The sequence below is a fragment of the Rhodamnia argentea genome, chromosome 7, assembly GCF_020921035.1.
Source record: "Rhodamnia argentea isolate NSW1041297 chromosome 7, ASM2092103v1, whole genome shotgun sequence".
Taxonomy (NCBI): domain Eukaryota; kingdom Viridiplantae; phylum Streptophyta; class Magnoliopsida; order Myrtales; family Myrtaceae; genus Rhodamnia; species Rhodamnia argentea.
The window spans coordinates 25869129-25882826 of record NC_063156.1 but is presented as its reverse complement, the minus strand read 5'-3'; the positions used below and the strand labels follow the sequence as shown (position 1 = coordinate 25882826).

General features: G+C 40.2%; 2 protein-coding genes across 5 annotated transcripts; one reads left to right on the top strand and one right to left on the bottom strand.

Moving 5' to 3' along the window:
• The first annotated feature begins 249 nt into the window (after positions 1-249).
• On the top strand, positions 250-6772 carry LOC115742448 (heparan-alpha-glucosaminide N-acetyltransferase-like). Its single transcript, XM_030676734.2, has 13 exons — positions 250-547; positions 1066-1203; positions 1703-1784; positions 1882-1958; positions 2438-2544; positions 3779-3896; positions 4778-4894; positions 4995-5086; positions 5174-5240; positions 5375-5453; positions 5525-5616; positions 6008-6151; positions 6580-6772. Exons 1-13 carry the CDS (start codon positions 317-319, stop codon positions 6718-6720), a joined length of 1485 nt encoding a protein of 494 aa, XP_030532594.2. The 5' UTR covers positions 250-316; the 3' UTR covers positions 6721-6772.
• A 1115-nt stretch (positions 6773-7887) lies between these two features.
• Positions 7888-12400, bottom strand: LOC115742447 (protein FAR1-RELATED SEQUENCE 11-like). 4 transcript variants are annotated; one of them, XM_048282202.1, is made up of 5 exons: positions 11578-11730; positions 10218-11223; positions 9115-9558; positions 8719-9022; positions 7888-8364 (listed from the first exon to the last, which is right to left on the bottom strand). In XM_048282202.1, the coding sequence occupies exons 1-5, from the start codon at positions 11697-11699 to the stop codon at positions 8177-8179; spliced, it is 2064 nt and encodes a 687-aa protein (XP_048138159.1). In that variant the 5' UTR covers positions 11700-11730; the 3' UTR covers positions 7888-8176. The 4 variants fall into 4 exon arrangements, with proteins under 4 accessions (XP_048138159.1, XP_030532593.2, XP_030532592.2 ...); XM_030676733.2 differs by lacking the exon at positions 11578-11730 and adding an exon at positions 12204-12400 and having other exon boundaries at positions 7888-9022; positions 10218-11235; XM_030676732.2 differs by lacking the exon at positions 11578-11730 and adding an exon at positions 12204-12399 and having other exon boundaries at positions 7888-9022.
• Positions 12401-13698: the final 1298 nt, after the last annotated feature.

Below are 13698 nucleotides of genomic sequence, written 5' to 3'. Positions count from 1 at the left end.
ATAAAGCATAAGATTTGTTGCTCGAAAAATTAATAATATAATTTTTTTTTTAAAAAATAATTATTATAGTTTTTTTATTTTTTATTACTTAGTTATTAGCAATACAAGTCATTATTTTCACAAAAAAATATTTTTTAAATTATGTAATTTTTGCGAAATAATTAGATTTTTCGATACATTGTTCTTTTTGGTCAGATTACAGTTCTTTGTTAGAAAAGAAAAAATTAGAGTTCTTTGGACACAGTTCAGACCAAAGACCAAATTAGCGCGCGAGAAGCGGAGGGAGGGAGGGGGAGAGAGAGAGAGAAAGAGAGAGATGTCAACTCTGATCGACGTCGCGGAAGGAGCAGCAGACTCCGAGCACCAACAGCGAACGCCTCTTCTCCACCATCCCTCCTCGCCTTCCCCTCCGCAGCGAGAGCCTCGCGATGAAGCCGAGCCGGAGATCACGCCATCGACGTCGCCCGGCGACGGGCGTGACACTCGATCCGTGTCTTCCGATCAGCGGCTCGCTTCTCTCGACGTCTTCCGCGGCCTCACCGTCGCCGTACGCTTCTGTAACCTTTCCATCTTGTTTATGCAGAACGCGGCCTCTTCCCATTTTGCTGATTGTAGTGTTTGAAGTGCTCAGTCAGGTTATGCTTGAGCGGTTTTCACCTTTCAGTCATGCTTCAGCTGAATTAGCAATTTATAGCCTTTGCCATTCTGTTATCTAGAAGCACCACACAGCTGTTGCATCACCAGACTGAGTATTTTGGGAAGTTATTTCCATTTCCTTTAGCGGATAGAATGCATGTGCTTATAATCGTGTGAGCGAATTGATTGGTGCAATTTATAGATAAAGATCGATCCAGGTAGTGGCTTGAGTTGAATTCATTTCATGAAAGTGCTGGTCCTCCAGCCATCGAGCTCACAGTATCTTTTGCTCTGATCTTGCGTTTTAGCTTGACGCGAGTATCTGATCACGTCACTGCTGTATTGGCGTTTGCAGTTTTAGGTTGGCAAGGTCGCTCATACATTTTGTTTACTAATCTTAATCTTCCTTTATGTTTCTGTATCTTGCAGTTGATGATATTAGTTGATGATGCTGGAGGGGCTTTCCCAGCTATCAATCACTCACCTTGGTTTGGTGTAACACTTGCAGATTTCGTGATGCCATTCTTCCTCTTTGGAGTGGGCGTCTCCGTTGGTCTAGTTTTTAAGGTATGGATGCTTTTCGAATATGAAATGCACATCAGTTTTGCTGGATGATGTATATGAAGCAAATCGAAATGCCTTTCAACTATTTGAAATAACGTCATAAAAGTCGAAAGGCTCTCTTAGTTGGGCAAACCAACATAGACTAAGTATATAATGTATTGATGCGATCTATTTTGGGACACTAATAACATTGATATGTGATCATCTTATAAGTAATTGACAACATGAAGCGTAAAGTTCAGACTCACAAGGACAATTTATGAGGATATAATGTAGTCTAGAATGCATATTGAAATGGGGAAAGAGTTCTACAGATTGTCTCTGCAAAAAGAAATCAATTGCTTCTTGAGTTGGACCCTTAAATTTTGGAGGCCAACCCATAGCAAACTCCCAATTCTCAGATTCTACAAGTTGGCATGCGCCATAAGACTTATGTTGGGGGCTACTTCCTTCTCCTAAAAAATTTACTAATCACTTCTAGTTATATTGTACCTCTCTGCAGAAAATATCTAGCAAATCACTGGCCACAAGGAAAGTCGTAACAAGAACTGTTAAGCTCTTTCTTTTGGGTTTGTTACTGCAAGGTAAAAATTCCCCAGTCACGTGCCATTTTTTGTACTGCTTTTGCACATTATGCTTGCTGTGGTAACTCAGGACTGCTTGATGTTTCTGGCATACTAGGCGGCTACTTCCATGGGCGCAATCAGTTGACATATGGAGTTGATGTGGGCAAGATTCGTTGGCTAGGGGTGTTACAGGTAGCATTTCTGGTTTATGTTCAGTTGTTGCATGCCTTGATCTTCTCTGGTTGAATTTTGTTTTCTGTGACGGGTGTTAAAGTTCAAAGTTAAAGTGTAATATCATGTTAGTTAAAGATGATAGGGAGTTCTTTCATCACTGCAGCGAACACATTGAATGTGTCACCTTAAGAACATTTATTGCAGCCTCACTCTAATTTAATTCCAGTTCCCACTTCAATCATATCTTTTGAACACGTTAGCATGTTACCCCTCACCAATGACTGATTTTCGTTTGTTTTATCCGCAGTGGCAGCAACATTGAATGGTTGGCTCAAGTAATACTTTTATGTCCTGCCTGCTAGAGTTTCTGATTCAATTTTTAGGATTTTAACCTGAAATCGGTGGTTGTAGCATCTGATGTATATCTGTAGCAATTTGGCTTTTTGAATCATTCTTTGAGCTGAATGATTTCTCCACCATGATTTTTGCATCTGCAGAGGATATCAATTGGATACTTCTTGGCTTCGATCTCAGAGATTTGGCTTGTTAGAAACATCTCCGTCGACTCGACACTGGCCTTTGTGAGGAAATACTATATTCAGTGGTTAGTTCAGTCTTTTGGACCTTTACTATAGCTGTGCCTACCATTGTTTCCCTTCAGTTGCTGCTTGTTCCTCTGAAGAAAAATGGAAAAGGGGAGTGGGGGAATATTGAAACTGTCCATATTCTGTGTTTATGCAAGATTTCACCAAAGCATAGAAATTTGTGGTTTTTAGATTTTTCAAACTACACTTGTCAGACTGTAATCAGGATGAGAGGTTCTTTCATTAAGAAACGTCTACAGCTTTAGAAATCTATTCACTATCCAGAGTTTGAGAAAATGTCATACTGGATACCTAAAGAAGAAGGGTGGATTGGAGCAAAATAGGGAGCTTGGAATATGAATCTCTAGTTTTTACTTAATTTAGGGGAGTGGGAAGTGCAATACATATAGTCAGTGAATTTGGGCATCTCTGGGTTTTATGATGCACCTTCTCTAGATATAGGAGACAATCTCTCTTCATATGTCATAGAGCTTTTATCTTCTATGAAAATTGGTTTTTGGATCCAGGTGGAGACTAACTCCCGGGAATATTCCACTCCAGCATATATTTTAGATGCACAAGTGGAATGGGATTCTTAACCCGATGAATTGGGCCTTCTATCTCATCCGCTAATAAACTCAATAACTTCTCCAATTGGAGAATCTCCTAATTTTTCCAGAGCAACTAGAAAGAGATTCTCCTCATGGAATGTACCATTAATGTAGCTACTTGCAGCCTTTATCACCTAGCCTTCAAATTAATCATCACAGAGGATGACTTTGTCTTTCTTTTCCATTGATTATATGAAAGAAGTATGACAAGCTTGTCAGGTAAGCATGCCACATCCTTAGAGCATTTTCTTTGATGGGAAGGTTGCATCTCGTGCTTCATATTGATAGTGTTGCATACATTCATGGTATAGGTGGTGTGATGCTTATCTAGGCTCCCTCCCTTCTGGCCCCCCAAAACACCCACCCTCAAGTATGCTCATGCTTACTCCTTTGAAGTGTTTTATACCTTGTGGGAACAATCACGTGTGTTAATAATAATTTAGTCTCAGCTACACAAAGAACAACCCAGTTTTTTATTTATTGTACGATCTACTCGGTCAACATGAAGATTTCAGTTAAAGAAAGTAAGGGAAGTATGAGAACCGGAATAAAAAAGAAACAGGGAACAAATTCAAGAGCTTTGAGTATACTGATTGGAATTTGTCCCTGCTGTTACCATATGAGCTCTTGATATGTTGTGCAGGATAATGGCTATTTTGTTATGTGCACTTTACTTGTGCATGGTTTATGGGCTTTACGTTCCAGATTGGGAGTATCAAGCCGTCAGAATGAGCTTCTCTAGCAATCAATCCCTGCAAAATGTGAGTTATTGTGACTATAATTGTTGGTATTTCCTGACTGAAGTTTGTTCATCTGTTTGCTATTCTGTCTCTTACCTGATTTTTAGCCTATTCCTTATGCATCATGTGTTGGTTTCGGAATTGGATAGCGGAAGTACTTGCCTCGACATGTTTTGCGCAGCCACATCTCTTCTCTTAGGTTATATGTTGGTAAATTAGTCGACAATGAATTTAATATGGAGTATGTCTGGGGGAACTAAATCATATGCAGTGTCTTAATCTTCTATTGATAATAATGAATGGGAGTGTGGACATTTATATGTTTCTCAAGTTTGCCAACCATTCACTGTGTCCTGGCTTCTTCATAATGCTCCAGTGAGGAAGCAGTATTTATCCGAATTGACCATGATTCTGCTAATAATTTCAGATGAAATGCGCCTAAAAAGTAAGTTTTTTGCCTGCATTTCCTGCTCCTTTTTCTTATTCTTTTTTTTTTTGGTTGACGCTCCTTTTTCGTATTCTAGGTTGTTGGTTTATGCACTAAAAGCACAAGTAAAAGCATAGTGTCAGGCTAAGTGATCATGTAATTCTGGGCCTTTGTGCCTAGTTTATCACTTTTGAACAAAAGGGTGGGTGATTGTTGGACGAAGTTATGTATTGCGGTATGTGGCCTAATTCAGCTCAGAAAGTAGTTCTCCCTATGAAGTGAAGTTTGCTTGATGATTATATGCGTTTCAGATCGGTGGATTAATTAGAACTACCGATGAGATATTAACTAAATCAAAATGCAGTTTCTGTTTTTACGTGATTATGTCGAGATCTTTGATTGGAGTATGTGCCTGGTTATAGTTTCATGTCAAATTATTGCATTGTAATATTATATCCTCATTTAATATTGACAGGTTTACTGCAAAACTAGGGGCAGTCTCGAACCTCCATGCAATTCTGTGGGTTTTGTCGATCGATATCTTCTTGGAGAGAGTCATCTTTACCAGCATCCTGTCTACAGAAGATCGAAGGTTTTAGCTAGCTCTGACAAATTGTCATATCTCTTGCCTAGTGCTTCCTAATTACCTTCCTGGACATTTTCTTATATGCAATGTCTCTTGTTGTCAACAGGAATGTAGTGTCAATTCTCCCGACTATGGGCCCCTACCACCAAATTCACCTGGTTGGTGCCTTGCTCCATTTGACCCAGAGGGTGTTTTAAGGTTGATCTACAAACTCATGTTGGGATAATTAAGATTTAGTTTCTTATACATTCAATAGCCACGTGGTCCTAATAAGTGGATCTCCAGCTCTTTGATGGCTGCTGTTACATGTTTCGTGGGTTTGCAGTATGGACACATTCTTGTTCATGTCAAGGTATGATGTTTCTTTCTATTTGTTATACTGTAACATATCCTTCCGTTCCCCCCTCCCTCTTTTGGTTTTGGAAGTTGTTTAGCAAGTAGATGTTTTGGTTAAGTGGTGACTATCATATTGTCTCTTTGCTACAGAGCCGTGGGCAGAGGATACTTTTCTGGTCCATGTTTTCCTTACCGCTACTGATGTCAGGATATGTTTTGGAGCTCCTAGGTATATTTTTTAACTCGGTTTATGTGATAAAATCCTCACTTCGTCTAAGCTGTGGCTTTTTGCTATAACAGGTATTCCTCTTTGTAAACCGCTATATACAGTTAGCTATATGTGCATCACAGCTGGAGTATCTGGCTTGCTGTTAACATTGGTGTTTTACCTGGTAAGCTAATCTTTATATGGATTCTTCATTGGTCCCTAATGTTCAAGTGGCTGACTTCATCCCACTTCTTCCTCTCTCCCTCTCTTTCCAGACACGGGGCTATCTCCCTCTCCTTCTGTTCTATTGTCCTGCATGAATGGTGGAAAAATTTGCACAAAAGGGCAGAGGCATAGTGTTTAATGTTTACACCATGAAAATGTTTTTCAATGCATGAATAGATCTTGAAGTAGGAGTATCCTATTAAGAAAAAATAAAACATGAGCTAAATGTAATAGTCATTCGCCACCTCCGATTGGGTAAACTGATGTCTTCTCTTGTGTACACATAATAGCATGAGTTCTAAGGTTGAAGAATTCTTTCTCACGAGTTGGTCGTTAAATACTTGGTGCAGGTTGATGTGAAGCACTGGAGAATGCCGACGGTCTTTCTTCAGTGGATGGGAATGAATGCTCTCATCATTTATGCTTTGGGAGCTTGTGAGCTTTTCCCTGCAGCCATGCAAGGTTTCTATTGGCGCTCCCCTGAAAACAACTTGGTAGGTTTTCTTGTTTATCTGCTCTCACGATTTTGCTGTTCCCGTCCATATTTCCATTCACAGAAGAAATTGGGAGTGGATTGTTAATAGTTTATGGAATTTCAAGATTAGCACAGACGAAGAACTTAGTCTGGAATTAGTGCCTCAAGCCAAAACTGAAAGAGAAAAAGGAAGGCTTCCATTTATACATTACTATTCCCCGTGACTAGCTCAAGTTATGAGAAGTTATATGGGAAGTGACATTGTCCGTCTGCGTAAAGAGTTAGATAGCTGAACGCTTGAGCAACAATAGTCTGTCAAACAAGATAGCTGGAGTTTATCATTTAACTAAATCTCATCTTGCGTATATTGGATGCTGAAATATTACAGTTGATTGTGTGGGAACGTTCCTTAGTGAAGAATAACTTGAAGCCGTATATATATTGCAGGTTGATTCCACTGAGAGATTACTGCAGGCTGCATTTCATTCAAAGAAGTGGGGTACTTTGGTGTTTGTAATGCTTGAGATGCTGTTTTGGGGTTGTGTTGCTGGTTTCCTCCATATGAAACGCTTATATGTCAGACTGTAGTGTAAACAATGCTCGAGTATAACTTTGTCATTGAGGAAGGTTTTGTTGTGCATTTCCCTCCTTAAAAGGTAAATATCATTTGGAGCCACGAATATCAGTTTTCAATTATGGTATTAATGCACTGCAAATCACCCAGAAAATCAGCTAACCTCGTATTCTATTTCACCAAACTGCTCGCTTCATGTTTAAGCATGCTGAATTTGGAACCCATAGTCATGGATGTTGCAATTCTAATTGTTGGGTCATGTAGTCCAGATACTGTACTTCCTATTTTTCAGGTTATGAAAGTTCCGTCCCAAGGCTAGAGGCTTTTCCTTTTAATTCACTACCCACATTTGAAATGGAAAAGCGCCTCTTGCATCTTCGTACTGTTAGTTGCTGCTCGGGAGAGTACAGGAAATACCCGACTGGTTCGGCTAGTCCCAACAAGTAAAGATTTCAGTATCGTCCGTATGCAACTCCATCCATGAATTAATCAGAGAGCATCGACTTTCAGTATCGACCTTGAGTTGAACTCGACTCTACAGGTCAAAGTTCTTTGTTTCTGTGCTTATCAATATCTGCATTAAGAACAGGCTTGTCGTTGCCCTTCCGTGGTGGTGCAAAAAAAAAAATTGGCATGGCCCAAGGCTGACCATGAAAGAGATAAGTACACAAATGATCATGAACTGTGGCTTAATGGGCAAATATAGTCTATGATCAAAAGTTTAGAGATGACATTGCACACTAATATAAGGTTCAGGGACCATATTAAATAAATTAAAAGTTAAGGATGATATTGCACATTAGGCGAATTAAAATTTCAGGAATGACGTTACAAGTTATGCCAAAGTTCAAAGATTATTTATCCCATTTTCCCATCATGAAATGGTGATCCACGATGCATTGCATACCAGCACTCCGGTAGTGTCAGAGCTAGAGAGAGACACCGGATTGTTGCCTGTATGCTCCAAACTTACGTTGTCTGCTGCTTCCTGCTAGGGGATAACGAGGCAGACCATGCTTAAGAAGTTATGAACATTTGGAAATCCGTGTGCATTGGATTGTAGCCTGTACATTTAATCATTCACTGCTCCACTTTCGTCACTTCGGAGACTTAAGCTTCCACGGAGAAAATGACGAGTCCGCATTCGTTCAGGAAAGGTCAATACGGGAAGCAGCAGGAGATTGAAGAAAAGACTATATTATTTGATTCTACAAACCACTTTTTGTGATGTGATCAGTTCAGCTTGTACATATACTACAAGCTATAACATAATCCGACTTGAAGCATCATCTACTGACTAAAAAATGCTTGTCAGTATCTATCATCTATTGAGTAACTCAATTTACAAGTAAGAGAGTCGACCAAAGGAAATGTCCCCGCAAGATCATGATTCAACCTTGGGACAAGAGTAGGTCTGTGCATACAAAATTTGAATAACCGCAAAAGAGCAGTCCTTGATGTCTCTGTTAGCTATAGGAAGCCAAGCCCGTCTCCGTTCAAATCATCACCCTGCATCAATGGGCACTCGGCTGTGTCGTGTCCCAACTGCCCACAGCAAGGCACGGAACAACGTCTTCTTTTCCTATAGAAATCCACACCGTCTCTTGTTCTTCTCTCTTTCATTTTGCCAGTGGCAATAGACTCGTGAGGGTTCCCGACTGCAAAACCGTGAACTATACTATCAGACTCTTCAACCTCCGGAAGAACCAAGGAGTCTGGTGGACTATTATAGCCAATTTCATCGGTTTCGTGTGGATGCCCAGAAAATTCTTTAATACGGGAAATTGCTGCACCTATTTGGTCACAGGCAACGTCTAAGCACTCTTCAGACTCAACAGATTCTGAAATTAGTGATGAAACCATAGACTGCAATAGCTGTACTTTTCCAGCATACTCCCCAGATGTCCTCACACTGCCTTTTGCACCACACCAGCGGAGAGGCAAATACCGGTCGGGAATGTGAAAACAGTTGTTGTTTGACAGAACCCGGAGAATGTGTCGACAAAGGATACCTGAAAATTCAAACTGGTGACAGCTGCAGCTGATGAATTCATCTTGAGGGATCCAGAGAACTTTGCATCCTCCATCCATCTGCGTGTGGTGTCTCACGATGAAATAATTTTCATCTACCATTAGAGAGGCATATTGCGGTGCCAATACAAGTTCCTCTTGTAGTTTGGTAAATGCATATGGTGTTAGAACAGAAGCAGCATGAGATTCAATTGGAGATCCAGTTTTGAGGGTGACTTTCCGGATTTTTTGTTGCAACTTTTGCTTTACTCCTGTGTCATCCTTTAGTTCAACTATAGCAGCAACCTGTAATGAGAGATAAAATATCAGGATGCAGATAGACTTAACTATAAGTTCTTCTATAATATGGAGAATGTAAAGAGGCTACTACAACTCACCTGCTCCACTAAATTATCAAGATTTGATTGAGCACTTAAAATCCTCTGGATGTAAGCACTGACTGCCTCAGATTGCATAGTGCTGGTCATTCCAGCACAAAAGTAAGATCTCAAATATGGAAGGGCCCAAAATATACGCAATGCGTACAAGCTATTGATATGCTTATTTCCATGTAGCCCATACGTGCGGACCATCTCCCTCCATCCTTCTTCAAAATCTTCCTCACTATGCAAATGATAGAGTTGATGAAAGTCTGCCCTCCATTTGTCATATCGTGGCCCAAGAAGCACTGAAAACCAATCAGAGAACTTCGCAACGATATGCCAGATGCAAAAAGCATGTTTTGTCCTTGGCATCTGATCTGCAACTGCTTCTTTCAGCCACATGTTCTGGTCAGTCAAAACAGTTCCCGGAGCCTTTCCATTCATGAAACCCAAGAAAGTCTGTTGCATTTAAGGTGTCAAGCTAAAAACGAGATAACCATGAAAACTAGAAAAATAAGTTATTCCATGTATTAGAGTCAGAAAACTGTTATGTCTCATGTGAAGATGCTAGGTACATGGCCATATCTTGAGAGCATTGGTTGGGAGAGTAGATCTACCCACTCTTTTGTCATCTAGAAGCAGTACCAATTTAGATTGTTATAACTCTTTAGGCTAGGATTCACTAGCTACAAGAACCGAAAGAGTTATTCTTCAGCATGAATTTAGAAAATGCAGAGAGAGAGAGAGAGAGAGAGAGAGAGAGAGAGAGAGAGAGAGAGAGAATATATGTATACCACCCCCCGCGCGCCCCCCAACCCAAGAAAAGGTCCTTTAGATCCCTAACCCAAACATGTGACTCAAGCTCATGATATGATTGCTTGAGCTAAGTGGCAATACTTAGTAGCAAGTTAAGAAAATATGAAGTGTGCCTCTAATTTCGCTTGTCAACATGAAAAGCAATTCAACTAGCCTGAAGTTCAGGCATTTGGCCAGACCGCAATCTTAATGACCAGCAACAGCAAAAATATGATATCAGATTCTAGCATGCATTTCAACAGCACAATGACAAAAATGGTCCATAATGGTATAGCTCTTCTAGAGATGAGATAAATACCTACCTTCAGTGCCCATGAAAAAGACTGCAAATTCTCATCCCGAAGAAGTACACAACCAAAGAAACAATTCATTCCATGATTATCAACTCCGACCCAAATCCCTAAGATCATATCATAAGCTTCTAAACGGTGGGTAGTATCAAATACTGCCGCATCTCCAAAAGCCTCATAGGATCTAATGGAAGAAGCATAAGACCATGCAAGATATTCCAATCTATTATTTGCATCTAGCTGGAAGTTGTATTTGAAGTTGGGATCTTTATCTTTCTTATCCTTGCACATTTTGAGAAGGTCTATAGCATCATTATCACGATCCACGCGTCTAAAAGATTGCAACAAATTCCTGACATCTATTTCCGTGAAAGGTAAACAACCAAGCTTGACACCCTTCTCCAGCTCCATTAATCTTAACATTTGTCGCACTGACATCCCAGCTTTTGCATACATGCAAATCCGGCTCTTGTCATCCGCAGACATAGTGCAGTAAGCAGGAATCAGCTGCACATCACTTGATTTTGAAAGTTCATGATTGTGGATGTTGCTGAAACCAGTAATGCGCCATTCAGGTGTGTCAAAATCAGCCCTTTTAACAATTCGCATGAATGCTTGACATCCGCAACGAGATGACTTTCGATTTCTCTGTAGCTTTCCATCATCAGAAGGCTTTATCTGCGGATAGCCACCACGGTGACAGGTGAAATCCCTTCTGGTAATCCCCCTCCCCACCCCATCTTTCCCTCGAGTTCGATGCCGTCTAATTGAAAAGCCACACTGCTTTGCAAAGCTGCAATAAAACTCATATGCAGCATCTTGTGAAACAAATCTCTGGCCAATAAATGGGACAAGATTAATTGAAGTTTGCCGTGACAATATGGTTTCCTCAGGCGATTCTTCTATGGTACCAAAATCATTCGGGGATGAATCAGTATTATTTTCAGAAGTTTCCTTCATCACACTTGTTAATTCAGACATCATTGCACCATATATATAAATCAGAGCTGGAGCACACCTGCAAGAAAACCTTTGAAGATGGTGATACTATGAATATGACATGGACATAAACCACTAATAAGAAACAGAAGATGTTAACACAAGTGACCCGTGACATTAATACACCTGTTACCGTGATACATTCTTTACAGGAAATCTTGCAAGAGTGCATACAAGTCCCGAAACTAAATGGAGGAAAATTCTGGGATGACTTGCATTTGGCTTTTAACATGACTTTAGTCATTTCGTGGTGAAACTGAAGGAATGAAGTTAACTACGGGACATTCTACCTCCACTCTCTCCGCACAACGTTAACTGCAGTTACCTCCTATCACCACGAATACATTGCTGATTGAATTAAGACTGAAGGTACCATACCGAATATCCCACAGTATTCTCAGGATCAATCTGGCTTAATGCCCATGCTGACATCACATAACCCCAGTCTGAACAGAGAAAACAAGTGCCACAACACCTAAATACTTCATTTTGCATGAAATTTCACGTCTGAAGTAAACAAGCCTGTCCAGAACAAAAATCTTAAGTTAGCCGAATAGTTTTTCCTCATAAACGACTATCTTGCCTGCATTACTCGTATCTGAACTACATTCTAATCAATAAATTAACTATAATTGAACGCATAATTTGGTCCAACGTGCCCCAACGTGAGTTCAGCTTCACAACATCGCTCCGGTATCAATGCCATTTCAAAGCCCAACTTCCACCGCACATCTGAATCTTCTCAAAAGACTGTTCAACAAAGAAGCACTGACTATTCCTAAATGATTACACTGAAGTTCAATCCACCGCTCCGACAGCCCACAATCCAACTAAATCAACACAATGCGCGAAAGTTAATCAAACTATAACCCCAGGGTACATTAGCAAACACTTCTCTATGCACAATCACACCAGCTCATCACTCAAGAGTCATTTGATCGATACTTGAAACGAAATCAGCGTACAAAGTCGCGGAGAAATCGGAACGAAACTACTCACCTACTGCACGATGAAAGAGCGACTCAAGCAACAGAAGATGAGAGCTTGTAGAATCTCGAAACACTTCATTTTCGCGCAAAAAATTTTCCGCAGAGCGACGAAGGACAAGCCCGGTGGACTCGGGGGGATGGAGGAGGTGTGCAGAGCGCATCCACGGAGGAGGATAGCATTTGAATAAGGAAAAAAGCTATCTTGCGCTGAGCGTGAGGTGATGCGGTGTTTGATCGTTGATTGATCACAGGTGTTTTTCGGCCGTCAGATTAAAATTACCAGCGATGAGGTCATCAATGCCCGGCCGGCCCGGCCCCGCCCATGGAATTGTACATAGCAAATAGCAACATTGATTTTGACCCCAAAAAAAAAAATAGCAACATCGATATTATGAAACGCCATAAAACCCAAGAATTATTATTTTTTTGGCAATTTACTTATTTGACAGAAATGAAATAGATACTTTTAATTGTTGACTCATGCTTTCGAGAAATGGATTGAATGTTATTGTGAGGTATCGCATTCCGGCCCCGGAGCCCTCAATTGGTCCATCTCATCGCATGCACGACTTGCATCAACATCATTCAAAGCAGCTATTCAAGCGTACACTCAGACCTTGAAGAGTGGAAGCGGCGTGGTTGACACATCCCGAATTCCAAGATTCTAGCCTCACTTCTAACTCCGGCATCTCGGTTCTCCATCGAATATGATTCACTTATCTATACGACCGTACGTAGCCTCCTACATTTCTCAATGCACTAATCTTTTCGAACCCGGCATTAATTAATTTTAATAACTAAGCAACTTAAAGCCGTCGCAATCATAATTAACGTGGAAAATTTTTCATCCCAAATGTTTCTAATGCGGATAAACGATGAAAAGCTGCAATCGACAACAAAGAACTTCTTCATTTCTTTTCTGCTAAAGCTTTGTTTGTTTTTTCCACAAATGGCGTATTGAGAAGGAAGGTCTGCTTGGTTTTGTGCATCGCATTGCTTCGCCGACTGGACTCATCATTGACAATTATCAAAGCTTAGCAAGTATTAACATAATTAAATGCTCTAACATTCCAAACTGCACATATGATGTTTGGATTTGGCCTATATTACACTTGAAATTTAATCATCGAGAGAAAGAAAATAAAGGGTATGGAGATAAATCTGAAGAACGACACTTGCCGTAATTAGGATGTAGAGACGACATTTTTCTCATAATCAGGAGATAGAGAGCGTCGTCAATGAACAACTACAATTGCAACGAAAGAAGTCCAAAGACTTATAGAAGAAGTAGCAAAAAACGAAAAAAAAGGACAACGTCGACTCTTCTCCTGTATCTGAACAATTTTCATGTGCTTCTCCCTTAATTTAACGTCCTAAAATTGCCAAAAAAAAAAGGAAAAGAAAAATTAAAACCGAACACCAACGTAACAATATATAATATAAGTAGATACCATCGTCTCCTCTTTGTATAAATTTCCAGATGCGAACTAAGATTGCCATCTTTT

Bases quoted from the DNA above. Each gene is read 5' to 3' on its own strand.
- LOC115742448 (XM_030676734.2), top strand. From the start codon at position 317: ATGTCAACTCTGATCGACGTCGCGGAAGGAGCAGCAGACTCCGAGCAC. The intron at 2,545-3,778 runs GTTAGTTCAGTC...TATGTTGTGCAG, and splicing joins AGGAAATACTATATTCAGTG to GATAATGGCTATTTTGTTAT. The intron at 5,087-5,173 runs GTTGATCTACAA...GTGGATCTCCAG, and splicing joins GACCCAGAGGGTGTTTTAAG to CTCTTTGATGGCTGCTGTTA.
- LOC115742447 (XM_048282201.1), bottom strand. From the start codon at position 11,699: ATGCAAAATGAAGTATTTAGGTGTTGTGGCACTTGTTTTCTCTGTTCA. The intron at 11,224-11,577 runs GTACCTTCAGTC...GTTTTCTTGCAG, and splicing joins ACTGTGGGATATTCGGTATG to GTGTGCTCCAGCTCTGATTT. The intron at 9,559-10,217 runs GTAGGTATTTAT...TAAATGCAACAG, and splicing joins CTTTTTCATGGGCACTGAAG to ACTTTCTTGGGTTTCATGAA.